This window comes from Pimephales promelas, chromosome 23 (genome assembly GCF_988280905.1).
Source record: "Pimephales promelas chromosome 23, fPimPro1.hap1.1, whole genome shotgun sequence".
Lineage (NCBI taxonomy): Eukaryota > Metazoa > Chordata > Actinopteri > Cypriniformes > Leuciscidae > Pimephales > Pimephales promelas.
Window position 1 is genome coordinate 7,797,701 of NC_142791.1, and position 26,167 is coordinate 7,823,867.

The 26,167-nt window shown below is 36.7% G+C and overlaps 2 protein-coding genes across 4 annotated transcripts in view; both read right to left on the reverse strand.

Annotated features, from left to right (window-relative positions):
- The window catches only part of mtus2a (microtubule associated tumor suppressor candidate 2a), a 71,422-nt gene extending 70,197 nt beyond the window's left edge, over nt 1–1,225 (reverse strand). For both annotated transcript variants that reach the window (XM_039675391.2, XM_039675390.2), the window contains exon 1: nt 1,117–1,225. The gene's annotated coding sequence lies outside the window, so the exon portion shown is untranslated. The remainder of the gene's footprint in view (nt 1–1,116) is intronic.
- A 273-nt stretch (nt 1,226–1,498) lies between these two features.
- slc7a1a (solute carrier family 7 member 1a) lies at nt 1,499–24,859 on the reverse strand. Of its 2 annotated transcripts, none has more exons than XM_039677468.2 (12): nt 24,685–24,859; nt 16,235–16,700; nt 15,016–15,174; nt 14,551–14,719; nt 13,526–13,659; nt 11,679–11,901; nt 8,126–8,262; nt 6,191–6,293; nt 5,899–6,104; nt 5,643–5,794; nt 4,377–4,485; nt 1,499–4,180 (listed from the first exon to the last, which is right to left on the reverse strand). In XM_039677468.2, the coding sequence occupies exons 2-12, from the start codon at nt 16,602–16,604 to the stop codon at nt 3,990–3,992; spliced, it is 1,953 nt and encodes a 650-aa protein (XP_039533402.2). In that variant the 5' UTR covers nt 16,605–16,700; nt 24,685–24,859; the 3' UTR covers nt 1,499–3,989. The 2 variants fall into 2 exon arrangements, with proteins under 2 accessions (XP_039533402.2, XP_039533401.2); XM_039677467.2 differs by lacking the exon at nt 8,126–8,262 and adding an exon at nt 8,576–8,715.
- Between the last annotated feature and the right edge of the window lie 1,308 nt (nt 24,860–26,167).

The window sequence follows — 26,167 nt, forward strand, 5'->3', positions numbered from 1 at the left end:
ACGTACATTTAAGTCACCATTAGGGTGATTGGTGTTTGTTAGGTTTGTTTTAAAATGATGGTTTTCTCCTTCAGTGATTCTGCTTGTTAACATCAGGTGTCTTCAATGTTGGCAATTTAAAATAAAGAGTTCTTAATTAATCTTTGACGTCTATCTGTTATTCAGATATTTTTGTTTATTTTTTGGTGTAAACTTTACTCATTTGGTCAACTTTTAAGGAATAATTTGATTAATTATTACTCAATTCTAATTTTGTTCAATTTAATTAATAATATTGTTTGTAATCTGTCGCCACAATTTTATTTATTAGATTAAGCATATTCATTTTTACAGTGCATCCTCATCTAGTTCAACACGTCTGGTATCATCTTGAGAGAGACTACAGATGTTATCAGGTGTCTGTGAAGCTGCAATACTTTTTTGTTTTGGTTGCAACCCAGGTCCTATCCACTAAGTGAAAGCAAAATGAGATAAAAATGGACCAAAGGTGTTTCAGTAAGTAAAACTTTATTATGGGAAAACATCTATTCCTATAGGAGCGGTTGCTGGGGATGTGCAAGTTCATTTCCAGGCTAGGTAAGTAAGTTCTAAGCTGTGCCTGAGGCTCTGCCTTTATTCTGATACGTCCCATGGAGACAGCAGCGCTCAACACCAGATCTAGCATGCTTCGGAGAGGGATGTTTACATCTTTATCTCATCATATGAAAGTGTGTATGTGCATAAGTCTCGAGTTCTAGGAGGATGTTTGTTTCCTTATCCCACTTGACTGTAGAAACATAGATCTATCTATCGAGAAAGGCAACAATAAATCAGAAATTGTGTGGAGAATCACTGCATTACTTTAAAAACAATATCAACATTTATAACTCTAGTCGGTGAATGATACAAACATCATAATGCAAATGCATCCATTTTTCTTTTTAAAGTAGCCAATGTGAAGAAAAAAACAAACAAACGAGATTAAACTCAAACAACCTTTAGGGTAATCTGTCATCACATTAAGATTAATTTCGTGTCCTTGAACAGTAAAATAGCACTAGCTTCAAAATGCACGCGCATCAAATCACCCGTACATGTAAGTCACAAAAGCCTATAATTCAGTGCATGGACACTTACCTTAGAGCATCCCAGGTTGAGTCCTCCCTCATTCAGCCCGCTCACCGGCCGCTCTCTTCCCCAGCAGACCCGCTGACTGAACGATCTTGCTCCGACGTGATGCTTTGAGTGGAGCATCTCTCTCTCTCTCTCCCTCTCTCTCATCCGGGATGCTGCAATTGATGTGTGGTACCTGTTAACGCTGCCCTCTCCCGGCCACTGCGGGGAACTGCAATAACACCACAGTTGCGTAACGCCGTCACCAAGCGGCTATTGTCATGACAACAAACGTGAACATTTTACATTTTGAAGCTAAGAATTACTGGGTTTTAAAAACGTAAAGCCAATTAATTAAACAAAATGCAATTGATTTAAATAAATAAATATGGTATAACAATGAAAATAAAATTCCAAAATGCATTTTATTTACAGTATCATCAAGTTTACACAAGTTTAAACAGTACAGTCATTAACAGTGCAGACATACGTTAAACCACTCCAGATGGGTAATGTTATACTGAATGGGCCACATTTGAAAAAAATAAACACACAAAACGACAAAAAACACTTTTATAATGAAGCAGGTGATGTTTTTTATTGCGTAATTTCTTTCACTTTTCTTTTTCTAATAGGCTAGTATTTAAATAAGCAATATTCGTTAAATCTCAGATGGTACTTTTATGTTAGTTATCATTACTTGCTTGCCTCATTAGAAATGTATTATTTATATTATTATTATTTTTTTAACCAGCCTATACACATACACTGTTGAATTACATTTCAAGAGGTCAAAACCATGTGAAATGTTTTCAACTAACATAACGAAACATTGTTGCATATTATAATAAGAAATTTTAGTCTACTAAAACATATGTAAATAAAAGCTGAACAAGGCCTTTGCACATGCGTAATTTTTTTCACCATTATAAAGAGCTATTGCTATTTACAAATCATTTAGCCTACTCCATGGAATATAAAGAAAGATAGTATATTGATCAATTGTGAAGCATCAAGTCGACTGTCAACAAACATCAATTGTGCTGCTGCTTCAGTGCAGGTACAAATATATGAAGTTTAACTACACTCTAAAAAATGCTGGGTTGTTTTAACCCAATTTTGGGTCAAATATGGACAACCCCGAAATGTTGGGTTAAAAATGTAATGTAAAAATTTAACCCAACGGCTGGGTTAGTCCATATTTGACCCAAAGTTGGGTTAAAACAACCCAGCATTTTTTAGAGTGTAGAACTTACAAATATATAAAACGGTTAGTTCCAATCTTTGATTCCGATTGTGCTTTATTCATAATAAAACGGCTATGACCTCTTCACCCAAGGGTTCTATACATTGGAACGTTATCGCTGTTCACGGTCAGGGACTATTTTTTTCTAGCGGAAGGAAGGCTTTTAGTGATTTTACTTTATTAAAGTTGCACTAATATATATTTTTTTACTTTAATATTTTTATTGTGTGGTAACCGTTTTATAAAAGCAATAAGGTACTCGAGGCAAGTGCTGTATCGTGAATATACTCCGCTTCGCGTGGTGCCTAACAACGCCCTTCAGCCGTTACAGCCTCTCGTAACTTTGTGCTTACATAATATACATTCTAGACTAAATGATCCTGAGGTCAGATTGGTTGATGAAGGTTTGTTTGAATCCAGCTAAAAATAAATGGCAATCATGCTCCTGAGAAAACTGTTGGGGAAACGTGAAAAATATCTAGGCTATATTTACTTCTAAACATTTGACAATTATAAAACCATTATAACTTTTTGTATAAATTTAACATCGCCAAGATTATACTCACCAACGTTCTTACCTCTATCCTAGCATCATATCCTATTGAAGGCATCAATTTATAACAGCTGGAACTCGAAGGTCATTGTCAGAATTGATATTTATACAGTCTATAAAATGTATAGTCTGTATATAAATATTCCAATGGTAAATGGCTATTTTAAATTGCAATATTATTTCACAATATTACTATATTTACAGTATTTAAAATGATTTGCTTGGAGCATAAAGTTCTTTTAAAAACCTTTAAACAATTTTAGGAAATTATTCCAACACTCTTTTTTAATTTGAAAAACATTTAGCTTGACAGAAACACAATGTGATATGTCCAAACACCTCAAATGACCAAAAATATACCCCTAGACATGACCTTTTCTCAAAATATTAAAAAAGCGTGCTTTACTCCATCTGCATAGAAGACACAGTAGCCAGCACTGTGACAGATAAAAGCAACTAACGCTGGTTACTGCTCAACACCAGAACACCAGGTGGCAGTACTTCCCAAAGGTCTAATCTGGGTGGACCAGTAAAAACCTCCAAATTCTGGATTAGAGCAGTTCAAACCACCCAGAGAAGGTTCCTAAATGGTACCTCAAGACAGTACTACAAATTCAACAGAAAAGCCAAGCATGATTTGATTTCTTCCTCTCATCTGTTGAAAGGCCACGTTCAGATACATAAAACAATGCCATCCAATGTTCAGAAAGAGCAACTCTGATTTAGCTTGAATTGCAATAGTAAGACAAAAGGCACAAGTTCAATTAGATCAATTAACAAAAGCAGCCGTCAACATCAAATACTGCAGCTCACATCTTTTTTTCTCTCTAAAGCCACTCAATAAAAGGTCCTGGTTTTGGTTACTTCGAGATTTCTTAAGTAGGAGAAAGAAAAAAAAAAACTTGAGAGTTGTGAGAATACTCAAATACTTTCACCCATGTAGTGTGCGCCTAACAGAGCACCTTAGACGAGGAAGTGACATCGTTAAATCGATCAAAGAGCTCCATGTGATTAGATTCCAACGGCCTGTGCTCCTCACAACCTCTCAGCGGTGTGATTTAATGTAACGTTCGAGTAAATACGTAACACTCTTCCACATTAGAGATCTCCGTCCTCATCAACCCGTGATCCATGGCCATTACAGAGAAAAGCCTCCTTCTCCGGGGTCACACTGTCCCTGTTTAGACCGCAGGCTGGTTTGTACACACTCAGTTCCTCTTCCATACTGGAATGGGCCAGTGCAGCTTCAGTACTGTGCCAGATTCCATAGCCAAAGTAGATTATGAGTCCTGGAGAAAACAGAGGGATAATGGAATAAATTATTGACCACATACATGCCAAGTGCTTTCCTGGAGGCCATTCATAATCATCAAGGCCTAAATTTGATCTTTACAAACAGCACAACTAGTGTTCACGAGTAGTCGGACCACTTTTCAAAAAATTTCTGGACGAGCATACTGGCTCGTGAAGGAGCATGTACTGTACCTATAGACATCCAGATGGCGAATCGTATCCAGGTTCCCCTGTCCAGCTGCATCATCAGGTACACATTGACAAACATGCTAACCACCGGGAGAACTGGAAGCAAAGGAACCTGTTGGAAGATGTGAAGAATTAGTATTGTAGTACAGCTTATAAGGATGCCTATGATAACGAATGAGAAAAATCTTTTGAAAATATAGTTTTAAAAAACATATAATGTCCTCTATGTATTCATGTTGATTAAGTGTTACTTCAGTTTTATCATTTTTAGTTTAAGTTTTAGTGATTCTGTTATGCGGTTTTTAGTAATTGTATTACTTCAACTTATACTTATTTCAGTTAGTTGCCAAGACAATCTTTTAAGTTTTTCATCTATTTATTTTATTTTTTTGTTTTAAGATAAAATAGGGTTTTAAGTAGGGCTGTGAAATGATTAATGGCGATTAATCGCATCCAAAATAAAAGTTTGCGTTTACATGATATATGTGTGTAGAATTATTTTGTATATATAAATACACACATATGCATGTAAATATTTAAGAAAAATGTGTTATTAATATACAAATATTTAGATTTATTTATAATATTAATTTTGTATAAATATATATAAAGTATATACATGCAAATATTTCTTAAATGTATACATGCATGTGTGTGTATTTATATATACAAAATAATTATACACACATATATTATGTAAACACAAACTTTTATTTTGGATGCGATTAATCGTGATTAATCGTTTCACAGCCCTAGTTTTAAGTGTAAAATACCAAACTTGTCCAGCTTTAACTCAGTTACAAAAAAATAAATAACATTTTTTAGCAAGGTTTAGTAATACTGGATGGTTTCATGTGGTTTTATTTAAGGTCATATCACAAATTATACATTTATAAAATTCTTAACGTATTTGGTACTCACACAACACAACATTACATTGTATGATATATATTTGTTTTTTGTTTTTTGCATGTTGATTATCACATTATATCATTATATCACATTATCACATATATACACACACATATATACATATATACACACACACAGAACTTAAAAATGTGCTTGTTACAAAAGATGTCCATTCAAGTATTGCATAATTGCACGGATGAATACCATTTTTCATATATTTATGATTAAATTCATATAGATCTGGACAAAAACAAAAATATAAATAGTAAATCTACCTCTAAAAGCTGTTTTTATTGGATGTGACCACATCCTGGTACTCTGTTAGAAGTACAGTTGTATTACACCTTGAGGTCTAACCTTAAAAGAGAGCTTGGTTTTACTCTCAGGTTGTCTCCAGATGATAAACGTGATAATGACGCACAGGCTGAACAGGACACTGAGAGTGACAATATTCCACACTGCAGTTCCGCCCAGGACAGCCAACAGACTGAAGCTAAGGATCAGCATACCTAGAAGAGACACCATTTAGAAACCTCAAAAAACAACTGAACAAAATCATAAAGCCCTAATAAAACCAGGATCTGTCTTAATGTGGAATCGCACTGATTCATACCAAGCAGACTTGTGCAGATGTTAACGATGAAGCCTGACATGTTGGAGGGCTCAGTAATGGTGGGGAGGAGCATTGTTTTGAAGCTGAATCGCTCTTCTATGCCGGGAAGAATCCCCATGCTAGGCGTGCTTATGGTCTCGCTCATTTCCATTTCGTCCTGTGTGTTTGCTAAGTGATATATCTGAGAAAAGTGTTCGGGCTGGTACCTGTAGATTACAACATTGTTTTATGGAAGCCTAATTGGAATTACATTGATATTTAAAATGCGTTCATTTTATATGCATCTGCCAACCTGAGTACTAAAACACAGGCGGCGACCAGGGTGTAGGCCAAAAGAGTTCCTATAGACATCAGATCAACCAAGTCCTTCAGGTCAAACAGGAAAGCCATGATAGCTGCACAGGAAGGAAGAGGATCGGATATGGTCATCTGTTTTGAGGATAGTTTGATATTTATAATGAGCAATTTAAAGGGATAGTTGACTTTGAAATGAATTTTTGGTATTTTTTAGCTTGCCTCAAGTGCATCCAAGATGTAGGTGTCTTTGTTTCCGCAGTAGTTTCAATTCTGATATTTTTAGGTCAAACCGTTCATGTCTATCAGTCATATAATGGAGGTCTATGGTCACCACCTCAAAGAGCATGCACAGAGAAGTCCAAATTTAACATGATTTAATGACTCATAAATGTAAGTGCACATTGATGGCTTAAGACACAAAACGAGCGGTTTGTGTGAGAAAACGAACAGTATTTATATTGTTTTTACCTCTTTAACCACAGCCACGTCCAAGTGATCTGAGGGCGCGGGCGCTTTGTGGCTGTGGTAATGAGAGGTAAAAACAATTTAAATAATGTTTGTTTTCTCACACAAACCGCCCGTTTCGTGTCTTGGGCCATCAATGTGTACTTAAATTTACGAGTCATTAAATCGTGTTTAATTTGGACTTCTCTGTGCATGCCTTTTTGAGGTGGTGACCATAGACCTCCATTATATGACTGATAGACACGAACAGTTTGACCTAAAAATATCTAAATTGAAACTACTGCGGAAACAAAGACACCATACATCTTGGATGCACTTGAGGTAAGCTAAAACATACCAAAAATTAATTACTAAATGAACTATCCCTTTAATAAGGTTTCAAAACTATATGTACTGTGTAGAGAACATGTTTTGTTTAGGTCAACATGAAATTAATAGTTATTTCAATTTAAAAGAGAATACAACAATTACATAAACATTATTCCCAAAAAAATACTCACTAAAAATGCATTTGTGTCTTGTTTGTCAGCAAAAACAGAATTTAAAATGCAGTCAAGAGTCAATGCTCATGAGTTATCAACTGTTACAAAACATTTATCAACATGTTTAAATTCCCATTTGTAATTTTAAACAGATCTTGTGTAAACATGTGAAATTAAAGAAACTATTAAGTTTTATAAATATTTTATCGATACAAATATTTTTATTTGATATTTTATTAATAAAAAAATATATTTCCTTGTTATAGAATCACCCGAGACTGCATAAAGGGGTTCAAAATGACCCATATTTATGTTTCTTAACATAGTATATTTTGATATGTTTTTGATAATAACAACAATAACATTGATTTATGAAATATTCTGTCTATCTGCAAAGAGCATTTTCACATTATTTGGGGAGTGAAATCTTGATGTTTTTTTTGGTTAATGCATTTTAGCGTTGAACGTTCCAGAAAACCATCAGATATTCTATAACAATATGAAAATAAAGTTCAATATAAACAAATTCTAATATTTGGTCAAATTATATTTAATTTTCACATTCCTTTCTGAAGACTAAGTGCCTCCTTGGAAGATAATAACGATAATAATAAAAAAAACTATTATCTCCCCATAGTGTCATATTAGTACCCTATTCATGGAAAGGGCTAAAAGCATAAGCAATTAAAATCTTTAAATGGATGAAACGGAAACAAAACTAAACACAATGTCAAGAGTATTTAGAATAGCAAAACTGACGTCATGGTTTCAGATAATGTTTGCACAATTCCAGGAAACTACTGGAATCATTTTAAAAAGAAAAAAAAAACATTCATAATTCCAATTACATGTAACTGCTCCATGTTTGTCTTATAAACAGTGAGTTTCCAACCTCCTCCCTATAGATATGTACAGGCTGGTGTTTTTAACAGCAACACTGGAGCTGAGCCCTGCATTCCCACAATGCCTTCCTCTGCTCTTACCAGCAATGACCCCGGAGGCCAGAGTGGACACGATGGGCGTCTTCTTCTCGCTCACCCGTGCCAGAAACGAGAAGAGCAGACCGTCCCGGGCCATGGCAAAGATTATACGTGGGAGGGGGAACAAGGACCCCAAGAGACTGATCATGGAATGATCAAAAAAAAGAAAGAAAGCAGAACAGAAAATAGAAGTAAACACATAAGCCAACTGGGCAGCTGCCAGAGATTGCGTCAAAGGCAGAAAGTGGATAAATCCAGTTAAAAAAAAAACCAAAAAAAAAAACTGTTAAATGCCATCGTAGTTTTGGGGGGCTGGCAGCGTGGCCCATGCCAGCTAGGTTCAGTGTGACGAAAAATTAGTTTTTCCATGCAACATGCTCCAGTGGACGGATGCACGATACCGCAAACGTAACGCGACGTCAGTAGATTAGTAGCATTAAAATTCGTTCTCACCTGCGACAACGCCTGCGGTTATAGTGGCAGGTAAGGGTGTTTTTGTTCTCTCGCTGATCCCAGCCATGAATTTGAAGAGCAGGCCATCGTCAGCCATGGCCCAGATGACACGGGGCATGGGGAACATGGCGCCAAGCAGGCTGTCGCGAGAGATGGAGAAAACAAACCATGCCATGCAAAAGAGAGACACAGACAAAGTGCATTCATACACTGCTGTGGTGTTATTATAAGAGAGATAAATGCCACCCCCACCAATCAGAAGAGAGATTAGACCACCGACACAAAGATAACATATTTGCAAGAGCATAAGCATCAATCTCTTGGCATTCAAGAGTGAATTTTGAAGGATGATTTTAATGGTGAAGCATGTCATTTCTGAAGCACTAGTGGTAAACAAGTGGCATTGCAAAAATAATGATTGTTTCCATATGCGTCTACCACCGCCATCCGATTTAGTTGAAAACTCAAACAAACAGTGCAATGTTTTGAAAGCGCCGCATAGCCACAGCGTATGCTCTTCGGGGAAATCAGCCTACAAATACACACTTCTAATCTGACTGGCTGGTGTTACGCAACTTCTGGGATTCAGACAGTCCGCTTAGTGTTAAGGCTTGTTCACAACAAGAACGATAACTATATTAGTGTCCACGCCAACAGACAATATTTCCTCTGTACGTTTTTGAAACGATTCCCCTTCACACAGATCCGCGATAAGACTAAAAACACTGTATTATGCATTGTCACATTGTAAAGAAAGACTACGCACCCGCTCGCGCACATAAGCATTCAGACTAGAGCCTGACCGATATTATCGGCCGATATTAGGCATTTTCCAAACTATCGGTATTGGCAGTTATAATGGCCGATAAATGAATATTTCAAAAATAACATAAAAACGGACGAAACACGCTTGAACCATGTCATGAGTGTTGGAGTTGTATAGTTTGTCCACCAGAGGGCACTCTACACCGTTCCTGTTGGCAACACTCGTTGAGTTGAGCATGATGCATACATTGATTGAATAACAATTAAAAGAACATCCCCATCAGTTCTCTTCACTCAAATAAGCATGACAAAATTTGTGACTATCATGTCCAGTTTAAAAAATAAATAAATAAAATATCGGCCGATATATCGGAATATCGGATTTTAAAACCCCAAAATATTTGTATCGGTATCGGCCTTCAAAATCCTTTATCGGTCAGGCTCTAATTCAGACGTGCTTGCCTATAGGGTTATCACATAATACACATGTGCATTGCGTCAACATTTTTACAGATTCACGTTTTTTGGGTGTAACTGTTTATAACGTATCGCTTTTAAAAAAAAACTTTCACTTTGAAACCTACTTTAACTACTTACTAAAACGGTGTCGTGTAAGCGGGCCCTAAGTTAATCACTAATGATTTTTACAACCAAAGACTTACTTAAAGGAGTAGTTCACTTTAAAAAAAAAAAAAAACTTGCTGATAATTTACCCACCCCCATGTCATCCAAGATGTCCACGTCTTTCTTTCTTCAGTCGAAAAGAAATTAAGGTTTTTGATGAAAACATTTCAGGATTTTCTCCATCTAATGCACTTCAATGGGAACCAAACGGTTCAAGGTCCAAATGAGAGTTTCAGTGGAGCTTCAAAGGGCTTTAAACGACACCAGACGATGAATAAGGGTCTTATCTAGCAAAACTATCGGTCATTTCAAAAATAAATAAAAAAGTTTAAGTTTTATAAGCACAAATGCTCGCCTTGCTCTGTTCAGTGATGAGCGTTCATTACTCTCCTGTTCAAACTCGTTTATCAAATTAACAAATCTTTTTTCGAGTCATGACTCGAAGGGTCGTCGTTTAAAGCTGCACTGAAACTCTCATTTGGACCTTGAACCGTTTGGTTCCCATTGAAGTCCATTATATGGAGAAAATACTGGAATGTTTTCATCAAAAACCTTAATTTCTTTTCAACTGAAGAAAGAAAGACATGGACATCTTGGATGACATGGGGGTGAGTAAATTATCAGCAAACGTTTTTTTTTTTAGCTAGACAATGACTTTCTTCTAGAGCCAAACCAATCTTTGTTGCATTAATTTCCTATTATCACTGTAAAGCTGCTTTGAAACAATCAGAATTGTAATACTATACTTGACTTGACAATAACATTCTCTTCATATTATTTTAGTATTTTAGTCTTTATATGCTCAATCTCCCTAAAGTTGAGTGAATATCAATATCTTATATCCAATAAGCATAACTATGTATTCAGCTTTTTCAATAATGTCTGTGAAAGGTTTTTGTTTATTATGGTATCACATAGATAAATGGTTTGATCAGATAAATCCTCAAGTAAAACCTAATCATACACATTGGTCGGACAATATGACCGTCTAAACGGGCAGTCCTTAGGAAGGTTTTTGATTATAAAATTACACACTTCACTTTTGAATAGATTCCAAAATAGTATTTTAATATTAAAAATATTGCAATAACTGAAAACCAAAGAGAAAAATGCCAATAATTCTACTTCATCGGAGGTTTTCATTAGTGTTATACGTTTTATAAGTTAGGTGGATTGTTAGAAGGAAGAGAGGTTTAGGACTTGGATAGATCATGCAGAAGACATCTTCCCTTTATACATTACACACAATACATGCTTCATAGTACAAACAACATGGTGCTGCATATGCATGTTAAGTCTCAAACTATGAGAGTAATTGTTGGCCTGGACTGAGAGTGTTGCATAACTGAGAAACAGGATTCATAACTCAGCACACTAAATTTTCTTTTCGTATTTTTAGCAAGGGGCCTCAGATAAATATATATACACACACCATCACGCAATTTAGTCCCGGACTGCACTCTCTCAACCTCCCTTGGGTCGTCAGAGTTCACTTAGTAAAATTTAATGATTGGATTGGTCAACTTCCTTAAGGTTGTACTATCAAAATGACGGAGGTCTTTTAAACAGCAACCAGGCTTGAGGGTAATTACATCCATTCATTTCAGGGAACATGGGTAATTATTCATTTCAAGTGCAATTTTAGTGCACTACCATGCAGGGATTGGTTTACTCTAAACTGGGCCATAGTGTTTTAAAACGACTCAGTGCTTACCTGGTGGACAGGGCGCAGAGGGAGCCTACCGCCACAGCGTACGTGGCTCCTTCCCAGCCAACGTACTTAAAGGCTGCAGGAAGAGGGCTGTTTTTATCCAGCATGTAATATGGCATCATCATGGTGAGGGCAGCCGATACACCAAAGTATGCCACAAAGCAGATAAGGAGAGAGGAGACGATCCCGATGGGAATGGCTCTCTGGGGGTTCTTTACTTCTTCACCTGTGATATGGAACAGGATATTGTGAATAACAATATTGAGTTATGGAAAATGGCATGTTGCAGGCTGGACTCGAACCTGCATCATCCATATGTCACCAATGCCCAATTTGTCAGTAGCTAATTTTCTCTATCACAGTACCAATAACATGGGCAGAGGCCATAAACAGACCTATGCCCAGACTATCAAATAACAAAAGTTCTTAGACAGTTTTTTTTTTCTACAAGTGAACATTAATGTAACAAGACACGTGTTTATTTTCAGCTCTTTACATTATTGATATGTGGGGATTTAATTTTTGATCCATCCTATCTCATGACATGACTGATCATTATTGTGTGAAATAGAAAACGAATTGGTTATCTTTTAATTAGTGGCTCTACAAATACTATTGAAGTTTTTTTTATTATTGTCTCCAATAAAATTAGAAATGAAGTCACATCACTGTCAGATATTAAGCTTCAATTATGTTATTACAAATATAGTCACAATAACCTTTTTATTATGAAAAATACAGTATATGAATATGCATAAAATCCACAATTTTAATTTTTATCTCTCTCACGAAACAGACGCTCAGTGCCTTGCCACACTCCCATTGAAAACATTAGGAAAAATTATAATATTATAAATGATTAGGGCTTTATTTATATATCTAAAATAATTATACACAGTACACCCACATATATTATGTAAACAAAAACTTTTATTTTGGATGTGATTAATCACGATTAATCATTTGACAGCCCTATAAATTATATTAGAAGGATTTCTGAAGGATCATGTGACACTGAAGAATAAATGTTAAATATATAAAAATTGTTATTTTATATATATATTAAAACAGATATTTTAAATTGCAATATTTCACAATATTACTGCTTTTACTGTATTTGTGATCACATAAATGCAGCATTATGAGACTTTTCAAAAACAAAAGTAGTGAACATCAGACTACATTAACTCAACTACATTTAATTGTGCCATTAAGAAGACTTGTAGTTAGAGAATGCCTCGGCTGTTGCAGTGAGAGTAGCATGTTCACTTTTAGCAAAAGTTCCTGTGGCTTGACGTTGCGAAGGGCACTACATAAAACAGAGGAGTAGTATGTTCATGCCAGCCGTGGCAGAGAGAGCACAGGCACATGGGTAAATTAGCATTCCTGACCAGCGTATAGATGAGGAGGGGTTACTCAATGTGAGCCACAGCTAAAGGGAGGAAAACAAGTCCAGACAAACCCTCCAGCCAATCGAAAGCAAGGGAATGTGGGGGAGTGAGACGCCATAAAAGAGGGGGGCTAGAGGCAAACCATAAGCAGAAATCCACTGAGAATATCCATGCAAGACGATTATAAACATAAAGGAAACTCTAAATAGCCTTGACCAAAGCAACATGGACGCAAGCCAAATATGTAGGTAACATAATAGCCTCACTGTTGTACCAATGCAGCACTTATTAAAAAAACATTAATATATGTGGAAAACATGGTTCTTGTACAATTTAACCTCACTTGTGGACATGCATCATATATTTGACCTTTCAAGTGAATTTGAGGAGAAATGGGTGCCTTCTAAAGATTAGACATGAGATTTGAAAGCAATGGAGTTAAGATTGATCATTAAGTACCTGTGGTGGCAATGCAGTCGAACCCAACGAAGGCGTAAAAGCAGGTAGCCGCCCCTGATAAGACCCCTGTGAAGCCAAAAGGCATGAACCCACCTTCACCCAGAATCTCTCTCGAAGGCAGGGGCTGTGTGGAACTGGAAACAGAGAGTAATATAGACATTTTTAACATGACATTTGAATTTGAAACATAATTTAAAGGGGAAGTGTGTCATTTCTGTGACACTGAGAAGGGAATTGCATATATGGAAACATACACTACCATTCAAAATATTGGAGTAGGTAAGATTTAAAAAAAAATTCTATCATAAGTCTCATAAGTCAACACTAAGGTTGAATGAATCTATGAATCTATCTATCTATCTATCTATCTATCTATCTATCTATCTATCTATCTATCTATCTATCTATCTATCTATCTATCTATCTATCTATCTATCTATCTATCTATCTATCATTAAATACTTATTAAAGTTAAATATTATTGCAACAACTAAATGTAGTATGTAGTTGTACTACATTTAGTGTATTTGTAGTTGTATTTAAATGTAGTTGTATTTAAATATATTTTGAAACGTAATTTATTACATAATTTAATGTTTTTTGAAAAAAGACGCTGCAAAATACAGTAGTAATATTGTGGTAGTACAGTAGTAATATATCCGTTCACTTTTGACCAATTTAATGTGTCCTTCCTTGGTGAATAAAAGTATTCAATTCTTTAAAAATTAAATTGTAAAAATAAAAGAGTCCAAACTTTTGAATGGTAGTGTACATCTACATAGGTCAAGCATTATTATTATTATTATTATTATATCATCTTCTCATTTTCTTGAGATAATGTAGATATACTGCAACTTGGTATTTGACAAGAATACACATCACAAAATGATAAACAGAGAGCTTCCCTGTGTTTGGAAGTAATTTATTTTTGAAATTCTGTTCGAAGTTGATAGAATCACAGAAATTACATACTCAAAAAACATATTCCAAGAACGTTTTCCAAAAGTCATAAAAACACGACTCACTTAAGGGTGGAACTGTTTCCGTTGAGAATCTCATCAGGGTCGAGTTGCCAGTTCTTCAGCGTACCTTTCACCAGGCCAGATATGACCATGAACAGAAGCACCAGAATATTGATGCAGGTGAACACTTTATTGACCATGGCTGACTCCTTCACCCCGAAGGCCAGCAGGCCTACAGCAAACAAAACGTAGTTCAAAACACTACGGAGCAAAGTCAACACAAAGGGACGCTAAATATATACATTGAAAAAGCTTTGGTTTTCAGAATGAATGAGTGTTTCACAATCACTGTTTTAAAATTAATATTTCATTATTAAAAAAATGTGTTTCACATGCTTCACAGTAGAAGATACATAACATGAAAATGATATTATAGTCTCATTATTTATGGCATTTTATGGTCCTCTAGAATACACAATTCTTTCAGCCATGGCTCCCTATGTAATTGGTGATCTAGTCATGTTTTACCTGTTAGAATGATGATGATGAATACAGCAAATATATCTGGGTACTCCGCCAGAATGCCCGGGGCGTTCATGGACATGTGCTGACGACAGAAATGCTCAATATGTTTTCCAATCAGCTCATCAAATGTGGCACTCCAAGCTCGGGCAACGCTTGAGGTTCCTGAGAAAGTTTGACAGATTATGTAACATAAGACATAAAGAATGTAATGTAAAATTGAAAAACCTTCACTATACCTCAGTTTACAGACTCACATATACCAATTTGAGCCATCTTAGTTTTAGTTTAGAGGTTTCACTGAAATGATGACTAACTTAAAGGAGTAGTTCACTTTAAAAAAAGAAAGAAAAAAAAACTTTTGCTGATAATTTATTCACCCCCATGTCATCCAAGATATCCACGTCTTTCTTTCTTCAGTCGAAAAGAAATGAAGGTTTTTGATGAAAACATTCCAGGATTATTCTCCATTTAATGGACTTCAATGGGAACCAAACGGTTCACAGTCCAAATGAGAGTTTCAGTGCAGCTTCAAAGGGCTTTAAACGACAACAGAAGATGAATAAGGGTCTTATCTAGCGAAAAAATCACTCATTTAAAAAATAAATAAAAAAGTTTAAGTTTTATAAGCACAAATGCTTGCCTTGCTCTGTTCTGTGATGAGCGTTCGTGACTCTCCTGTTCAAAATCTTTTTTCGAGTCATGACTCGAAGGGTCCTAGATAAGACCCGTATTCATCGTCTGGTGTCTTTTAAAGCCCTTTGAGGCTGAAACTCTCATTTGGTCCTTGAACCGTTTGGTTCCCATTGAAGTCCATTAAATGAAGAAAATCCTGGAATGTTTTCATCAAAAATCTTAATTCATTTTCGACTGAAGAAAGAAAGAAAGACATGGACATCTTGGATGACATAGGGGTGAGTAAATTATCAGCAAAATATTTTTTTAAAAGTGAACAACTACTTTAAATAATAATAATAAAAAAAAAAACATACAGTAAGCCGAAAATTACTTGATCCAGTAACACTAACACTTTCTCTTTACTCTATCTAAAAAAAATTAAAAACTCATGGACTTCCTTAGGTGAAACTGAGAGGGGTCATAGCACTTGCATATTGGTGTCCTACTGTTAGTTTAACTGCTTCTCTTGTTCTTCAAAGTCGCTTTGGATAAAAGCGTCTGCTAAATGAATACATGTAAACATGTAGTTGTTTGTGTGTCGTCTCACCTATTACATATGAAAGTATAAGGTTCCAGCCAGTTATAAAGGCCCATAGTTCTCCAACAGTCACGTAGCTGTACAGGTACGCTGAGCCCGTTTTCGGCACTCTCGCCCCAAACTCTGCATAACAGAGTCCCGCGAGCACCGAGGCCATGGCCGCGATGAGGAACGACAACACAATGGCCGGTCCGGAGTTTTCCCTTGCCACAGCTCCGGCGAGGACATACACCCCAGCTCCCAAAGTGCTTCCCACACCAAGAGCCACCAGGTCGAAAGTGTTCAGGCATCGGGAGAGACGCGATTCCTCCGAGTTGCAATTGACAACCTTCACCCTCAGCAGCTGCTTCCCGAAACGCAAAAGCTTTTTCAAAACCATTGCTGATTCGATCTGATGCCAGCCTCTTTTTGTGCGTCGTTTTATCGCGGTTTCACTCACTCGATGTTTAGAAGGTTGTTAAGAAGTGTTGTTTATCTGTGGAAAGAAAACACATTGCTTAAAATTCATTTCCACACAAAATACATTTCCAGAGATGAATCTAAATGCTTCAGCAATCATATAGCGGTTAATTGTTGTTGCACATTCCCAGTTTGACCAAAGTAACTAGGCATTTTCCAGATATTTTCCACCAGAGATAAGTGCAAACATTACGTCCTTTTCCTAAGCTCCAGGACACAAACCAGCACATTTGTGGGGAGGATAGCAGCTGTCAAGATTTTTAAGGGCCTAAAAGCACCGACACATATCCACTTAAACTTGTAGCCAAAAAAATTAAAAAGCAGTGTGTTTTTGATAATACTGCAAGAGACCTCTACGCTGTATTGTGAACCGCAACCAAACCTCTCTAGAATGAAAAGCACAATGGCCAGCCCAAGTTCAAGTGTCAAAATGTACTGTGCTGCTGTGTGTACAAATGAGCAGCAGCTCTCCAGTCAATAAGTTCATCCAGCTGCACTGTCTCCAGTTGAACACTTTTCCCAAGTGTTGAGTAACATAGAGAGAAATCCATAAAATGTGACTGGTGGCAGAGCTGGAGAGGCCCACCGGGGGATAATCTATCATATTCACACGAACTGACATCTTACGCAACCGAGAGCGGATCTTAATGGCAAAAATACATGCAATTGCAAAAGAAAAACTGGGATCTGTGTTTACTTCACAAGCACTGTGAGAACAGCCTGTTCTGAAAAGTTAATTTGATGCAAATGAAACTATCATCAAACTACAGATGTATGTACAGCAGTAAATCTGGTATTTTTCCTCACATAATAAAGGAAAAATACATTTCAGGAGTAACTAACAAAAAGATGTCACACTACTACATTTGTACGACAGCTCAGCTGATGTAAAAATAGTGCAGCTTTATTTAAGCCAACCTTTTTCCCACATGTATATAATTATAGTACAATAAAGCACTGTTTTTGAAACATGTTATTGCAATAATCCAATAAAGAAAAATATTTTCTTATTATATTAACTCTATATATTAACTCTTCACTTATGCCTAGCATTGGGAAGCACACTTCAAAAACTGCTCTGCTTAAGGTCTATGGTTTTAATCTAATCGTTCCTGGTTTAAGCTGGTCAACCAGTTGGTCCCTTAGTCTGACCTCAATGTCCCTAAAGCAGTAAAATAGACCTGCATGACCAAGCTAGGAGATACAACTACAAATCCAGTTTAGGCTGGTTTAAGCTATTTTTAGCAGGGCAATTGAGATCCTCATTGTTTTTGTCCTATAGATATTGATTACTAGATTTTCTTAGAAACACATAGCATAGCTAATCACTTTTCTTTAAATAGTAGCTTGATTACATTTTAACGACTTCAAACTATGGGTAACTTGAGAGGCTTTGATTTGAAATTGAGTACGAGTCTATAAATTAAGCTACTGTGAATCATGATTCATGACCCAGTTCTTTCTTTGGAGCTCCCCATCTAAACAGCAAAGGGAACATAAGGAGTCACTTCCTGTCACACGAGGCAGAGTTAAATGGAAAGTTCCACAGACGCAAAGGTGGCGACCTTTTCTTTCTCTGCTTCGGGGCTATCGGATGTCTTGGATGTCATTAACATGGCTCACACAACATGGAAGCAGGTTAGCAGAGTCACTCGAGCAGCACTGCACCTTTAACTGTTGACATCTAAATCACGCAAGTGTGGCATGAGGGCCTGCCGCCTGACTGGAACAAACCTGTTGCTAAAACACTGCAAAGCTTTAGCCATATTCCCCACATCTAAACACCGAAAGTTCATTGAAATGAGATTAGCAGTGTGACTGAGTTAAGACAACCAGAGTTTAAAGCTGTGCACAAGACCTAGGATCAGTAAAAAATCAGGTTTGTTGGGTTTACAAAGCTTTCTCACCAGCAACAGCATTTTGCACGCATATTTAACATATTTGTGACAAAATACATTTCCTATCTTTGGTTTCTATCCTGACACGAATTAAAGTTATCAAAGCACAAGATGTTCCTTCCTGAGTTGGAATTAATAGTGATGTATGTCTTGAGACCGGTCTTTTACGTGGTCTCGGTCTTGTCACGGCCTTGACGGTCTTTGATCTTGTCTTGATCTCGGACCTCTCGGTCTTGTCTAGGTCTCGCTATCTCAGACCGACATAGTGGTCAGGGGATTTAGCAAATACAATATCCACGACGATATCCGCAATGGATTGAAGCCAGCGTCCGAGTGAAGACAGTGCAGTGTGTGCGAGCCACACGAGAAAACACTGTATCCCCGCCACCGATCGAGCACTTTGATCACTTGATTTAAAAAACACATTATGTATAGTTTTTGATGTATTAATATTTAGTAAAACACATATCAGTGACATGATGGGTTTTAACTTCATTCAGGAGATTTTGGGTAGCTGCACGACTGACAGATGACTTTGAGTGCACCGCCAACTGTTTGTGTGTGTGTGTGTAACCATAGCAACAAAACAACCAACTTTCGGATCCTGCACTTAAGCTTATAATTTTGTTTTCAAAATATAATTATGTATTTAAAAGTTGCAGAATGGATTCATTTGGAGACTTTGAAATTAAAGATAGACAGGCAATGCAAAACAAAATCTTACAAGTTATTGCTTAGCTTCAACAACACTAGTCTGTTTTTTTCCCCTCCGGTCTCAACTTGGTCTTGGTCTCGACTTGATCTCGGTCTTGGTCTCGACTTGATCTCGGTCTTGGTCTCGACTTGGTCTCGGTCTTGGTCTCGGTCTCGACTTGGTCTCGGTCTGGACTTGGTCTCGGTCTCGACTTGGTCTTGGTCTCGGTCTCGACTTGGTCTCGACTTGGTCTTGGTCTCGGTCTCAACTTGGTCTCAGTCTCAACTTGGTCTGATTTGGTCTTGGTCTCGACTTGATCTCGGTCTTGGTCTCGACTTGATCTCGGTCTTGGTCTCGACTTGATCTCGGTCTTGGTCTCGACTTGATCTCGGTCTTGGTCTCGACTTGATCTCGGTCTTGGTCTCGGTCTTGGTTTCGGTCTCGACTTGGTCTCGATACCCTCTGGTCTTGGTAGTGTCTTGGTCTCGGTTTAGGCGGTCTTGACTACAAGTCTAGGAATTAGAGCAAACTGCTCTAATGGTGTGACTTCAGACATGTAGATAATGCTATGCTGTAGGAATTCAGAAAGATCACAAATGCTATGAAGGCATTTAGGAAGAAATGTAGGCTATAAGCAATGGTTAAATGGGATTGCAACATGGCAATTTCAAGATGAAACTATTGTAAACAACTTGTGTCATACAGTAAGTATGCATACTTCAATTATCATTAAAAACCCGAGGCTTTACTCACAAACATTGTTTTTTAGAGCACATGAAACGCTCTGCTTAAATCTATTAGAGTTTGTCCTCGACCCTACTAATCTCACAATGTCTCCTCAAGAGTCTCAGAACCGATTTCAAAAATGTCTCAATGTGTTGTTGGAGTTTGCAATCAGTTGGCCTACAGTCTGCAATCAAAAGTCATGGTGAGTTCGATCCAAGAACATTTTGAGATGCTCAGAACAGTTGACAGCATTTACACTACCGAGTCGAGTCTATCATCATCAGTTTATGCATTTAATCATGCTTAAATGGACAAATATACACAAAATTAAGTCCCCAATGTTAATTAAACAACAAAAGAAAAAGAGAAAATCATTTACTGCTCTTGACTGAACATCTTTCTTAGTTTAATAAGAATCAATATTTAATTCATACAGTGAAGACTATGTAGTGGTATGTTAAATTCAATTACTTAATGTAATTTTTGTACCTAAATGTTATTGTCGGACCAACCTGAAAATCAAAGCAGTTTATTTCATTTTTCTCTTTAAATTGTACTTATTTGTGCTGCTCGTAGTTTATTTATTTGTTGTTTTATTACTGACTGCATACTTGTGTTTATTAATGTTTGAACTTTGTATTAGTTAGCTAGCTTAGTAGTATTTGTTGTGGTATCGAAATTGGAATCAATAATAGCGAAATTTCACTGGTCTCAAAAATGTTAGTGTCGTATAAATCTTATTTATTAGAATACAATGTTGATACGGGTCAAAAGCTACAGTCACACATTGGGTAAATAATATTATACTAATTTGGTAACTGTTTTAGAGAAATCATGGCCACATGTTCTACTTTGTTCAGTCGTTTTAATGTAGTTAAATCATGGCTAAAATTACAGAACAAATAAATAAATCATTTCATGGCATGTGCAGGCTTCGTAAAAAATAATGAAAACAAAATGTTTTTTTCTGGGAATCTAAACAACTCTAGAAAAAATCTTCAGCACTGAACCTGGTATGCCATCAACATTAATTTCAAAGCTTTCCACACTTATTGTATGTGAAAACGTCTCAATTGTTTCTATTTTCAATTCTCCCAGGCATTTTGAGGAGAAATATCTGAGACAAAATTCATATTTAAATAAAACACAACCATGACCTCCATTAGCATAGCATTTAAGTAAATCTTCTTCTCGAATGGCATCATACACCTTGCAGCACACTGTCCGCAGGAAACCATGTGAAAAAAATCACATCTACATAAAGCCACATAGCTTCATCTGACAGTAGGGTTGTGTAAGGTTAATAGTGCCATCATTTGACATTCTGGTTCGGTCAGGACGAGTGAGGTGACCATGGACACACTTAGTTTATCTGGCTAAATTAAGCAGGTGGGTAGAGCAGGGGTGTGTTGCCTGGGAACCAATCAGTGGGCGACTTTCTGTTATGGTGTTTTAGCCTTGGAATGCTATTTATTTCACTTTTAAATCACAACATTTATTAAATAAAATCCCATCAGCATGTAAACTAGACATACTGATCCTACGCCAGCATCAATACGGGCTAGAGTACTGACGTCACAGAGGTTTGGTGTATGATAACAACCACAACATAAGCCCCTTCTAGAAACAGCAAGGCTTTAGATAGGAAATAGGGTCAAGGGCAGTGTCTACCCAGAAAGAAAATGAACATGTTTTGTTGACGTGTTTGTGTGAAGGTCTGTCCAATCATATGAGCATGCTTAGAGTGGGCACAATACCTGGCACCGTCCAACTACCATTAGCTCAGAAACTTGTGACTGTTATTTTGCTTCAGAATGTATGTGACAAACATTCTTCAGTTTTAATCTTTGGCAGGAATGTCTAAACTCATTTAGGATGTACTCGCAGCCAACCGATGGTAAGAAAAAACGCCCTCTGTCTGACCCATCTACTTCTATTTTATAAAACGTTCAACAAGAAAATGAAAACAAGTTTGGTTATGTATAAATCCTTAAAGCTGCAGTCTGTAGATTTTTTTGGGTTAAAAATGATCCAAAATACATATTTGAGTGAGAAAATACATAACCAGCCAGTGTTCAGCGCTATCTGCTTGCCGTAGTTCGATTCAAAACAGTAAGTTTGTAATGTTTTTAACTACAGTGGTACATTAATACAGTGTTTCCTGTAGGATTTTTTCCAGCTATGGTGGCAGGTCCATTTTTTTTTCTTTTTATTAAATACCTATATACATATTAAATATTTAAGCCAGGCTGTTTTTGTAAATAATAATTTGTTCTCAGTGACTTGCCTGAGAAAATAAAAGTGAAATGAAAATATATATTATAAGCATGTCATTTTCAAACCAAGTTTTACTGATGAGTAATAATGACTGTCCAAAAGTTAGAAACAAATACTGATTATGTTACTAAATGTCTGTCTGTGACCTCAAATTGAGAGGTTGTTCCATGTTTATATGTGAATAAAATCCTAAATCAAATGTGTTCATCATGATACTGTATATTAAAAATGATAGTGTCTCTTCAGAACACTTGGACTTAACCGCTCGATTCATATGGATTGGTTTTACAATCTCTTTATGAACATTTTGAAGAGTCAAAGTGTTCGTTGCATAGCTGCCAACGAAGAGACAGAAAGCTCTCAGATTTCATCAAAAAGATCATAATTTGATTTAATTTGACAAATTTTCATTTCTGAGTGAACTAATTAAACCCTTTAATGCGTGCTAACATCTGCTGGAACAAGTTTAAATAATTTAAGAAATAAGGACCTCTTCCTTAACGTTAATAACCCCATCCTTTTTGCAGTTTTTGCAATGTTTATAGAAAAAAATTAATTTACTGTGCGTAACTGCAATGTTATTTTTTGTGCTTGTGTCAACTGCGACTTAATGTCAGTCATGATATGATTTGAAAAATGTATATACTGCAGCGAAAGTGGAATTAAAATCTGTGAACCTTTTACCAAGATATACTACTCTAACGTCATCAATATTAGCATAAATGTTGACCATCTAATGGTTAGTTTATAGCTATTTTTAAAGCATTCTATTGCTTCAAATGGATAGCTACTCACATTTGCTGACAGACACCCTAATTGGTTGATTGTGTGAGCTAACCACTCATTTTGAATTACAAGCCTTTATGACACAAACCTGCAACCTTTATGACAGCAGCCCAGGATCTAAACCTTAAGCATGTGGGTTGTCAGGTAACACGTTATATGTTGGTTGCATAGATAAATGATTGTGACCAAATTACGAGAAATAATACTAATCGCTTAGTTTACATAACACAGAAAACCTGCAGGATGAGCCATGAGGTCACGAGTCACTGATATAAATAAGCAAAACACTTCTACTTCCTACTAGATAGCTAGCCCACGCTATCTGATTAATTTGGGTTTGACAAGACAAACAAATAAACCTTTAAAACAATAAAACCTTTCAAGGGATGTAATAATATTATAAGGGCCAACAACTTCTAGTTTGGAATTCATTCAGGCACACACCCCCACACATAAATATTTTAGTGTATCTATGGTATCCCAAAGGAAATAAAGAACCACAAACGGTCAAAGATCATCAGAGCTGAGAACATTCAACAGGTTCATCTGAAAACAACTAAACATTTGACAGTGAATAATTTCTCTGTCCTACAATCAACTAGTGAGGACATACTGAAACAATCAGGAGCATTAAAAGAGCTCTTTGTTGCAGAAACCATCTGGTCGTCTGAGGAAGAAACATTTCACATACAGTGACTCTGCTGTAGTAAATAAAGACCCTCTACTCGCCCCATTGGACAGAAGACTTCACGTGGTAGCGCATTGTTTACATATAATACAACTCATGCTGTGAGTTATTCAGTGTTGATGGTGCAATGTTTTCCATTATATCAATGAAAAAACTATTTATAAACTTTAATAATACAATTAATTATTTAACCATATATATTTGCAGCATTCATAAATTATATAGTGACTGTCTATAGTGACTGTCTGTTTAAATATTTTTGATCGTTTTGGCAGTAATATCTTTAGACTAGCTACCGCATCTCTTATGGCATGAGGTGACATGCCGCTCTTTTAGATCAGTTTACTCTACTAGAAGAAGAGACTCCGGTATCACTTATAAATAGATAAGATTTTCCTACAAAGTATTTTCCTGCATTTTATTATTTAAAACAAGTATTTTATTTTATGTTTTATTTACATGTAATAGAATATGCGTATCCACAAAAACGAAATATTTTCTATTTTATGTTTTTTTTGGCATGATGACCCCATCACGTTCATCCTGCACGCGCTCGACACGACACAAATAAACCAGAACGCTGCAAGCTCGCGCCACACTCACAGGCTTTAGGAGCGGCAGCTTTACATAAACCTAAAATCCCCTTTTAATGTCCGCAGCTATTCCCGCTTTCCCCCTGCAGGACGACCACATTAGAAGGAGGGAGACCCCGTGCGCCCCGTCCCACGTTTCCCTGCCCTGCGTGATAACGGAGCGTTGCATAAGTAATTAAACCACCATGTGCTGCCGCGGACCTCCAGTTGATTCACTTTTCACTTTAATAATAACTATAGAAAGAGCGTAATGACCAAATAAACTTTCATAACTGAGGGAAGTTTTATAAAAAACGCCTGGAAGGAAACTGTTAGCTGAAACAGATGTTGGGTCTTACCGTGCAGCTGGTCTCGGCGCAGATCAGACTGGATCCAGTGATACTTGCGTTGCAGGAAAACTTCCCTCAGATTGTGTCCTCCTCCTCCACGTCCAGCCGAAGCTTCTGCCTCACTGCCTGTGGTTATATGGGCTGAGTCTCATTGACAGGTGGTGTGAGTGTGTGTGTGTGTGTGTGTGTGTATGGGGGGTCATTTGTGATGTGCAAGGTACATGGATCGGGTTTCACTGTGGTTTTGTAATTGCTCCTCCCGACTTTTACTATTCGCTGGAGAGAAACTGCATAAAGAAATAGCACAGTGAAGGAATTCTTGGTCTAATTATTTTGCAAAATAATTTTTAACTTTGCAAACATTTGCAATAATTTACATGTAGCTACTTTTATTTGCATGCCTAATTAAAAACCTAAACCGTTTTGTGTCTCGTCACACTCGAAACATGAATCATATAAATGCACATTTTCAATTCAAAACGGCCTGAAATGCTTTAGAAAAAAAAGTTGATTTATTTGTATCTCTATTAGGCCAACTGTCTGTCGTTTAACATTTCTATCGCAAAACAGTTAACATACAAAATGCTTCCATTTATATCTACCCGTTCTAAACGGTCTCCGATCGCTCACTCTTCTGAAATTCGAGTGGATTCTCTTAACAGTAAACCCCGCCTACTTTGATTTGATTGGCCATCTCGATCATTTTGACATTGACGAATGTTGTTAGACTGACTAAACTAAAAATATAACTTTTTAAAAAAAACTTTTTGTTTGCCTAACAAATGAGCGCTGAGTAATGTGGATTATTTTATTAACGATTATTTTAAAGGGACACCATGCAGGAATCCTGTTTTCGTCAAACAGCGACCCCTAGAGTTGCTGTGGAGTAGGCTACTTTAACATTACTGTCGTAAATACCAAAGGTATCAGTCGTTTTGAGTCTGCGCGTCAAAAAATGGGCATTCTCATATTTTATTTGGGCTACATGAAGTCCGAATGAAGTCTTTTGCATTTTACAGCGGGTGAATCTCTAGTTGTCACTGGTGATTGTCGTTTGAACCTATCTGAATCCGTTATCAAATTGATGTTTAATTATATCAAGTGCTGTGAGAAAAGGCTATAAATCTCCACCTCCAGCATAGCTGACTAGCCGAGACTCCTTTATTTGTACAGATGTGACGTAATGACGCAAAGACATGCTCGAATGTCCCGCAAAAATCCACCAATACCACTGGTGTTAAAAACATTACAAGCTTACCGCTTTAAATCAAGCTAAGTCTAGCATTGAACACTGGCTGGTTATGCATTTTCTCAAATATGTATTTTCATTTTTAACCCCAAAAAAGCTACGGACTGCAGCTTTAATTTGACAAGTTTGGCTGGCTTAAATACACTGGCTGAGTAAAAAGGGCTGCACTGCTGCAGCAGTTCAGGTTTTGAGTCGCCTGTCTGAATCATTGTCTCTACAATAATAAATATAAAAACTTTAAAA

What these genes read in the sequence shown, in the direction of transcription:
- slc7a1a (XM_039677467.2), bottom strand. Translation starts at nt 16,604, where the DNA reads ATGGTTTTGAAAAAGCTTTTGCGTTTCGGGAAGCAGCTGCTGAGGGTG. An exon ending in TATACTTTCATATGTAATAG is followed by an intron (nt 15,175 to 16,234) that starts GTGAGACGACAC and finishes AAACTTTCTCAG; the next exon opens with GAACCTCAAGCGTTGCCCGA. An exon ending in GGAAACAGTTCCACCCTTAA is followed by an intron (nt 13,660 to 14,550) that starts GTGAGTCGTGTT and finishes CTCTGTTTCCAG; the next exon opens with TTCCACACAGCCCCTGCCTT.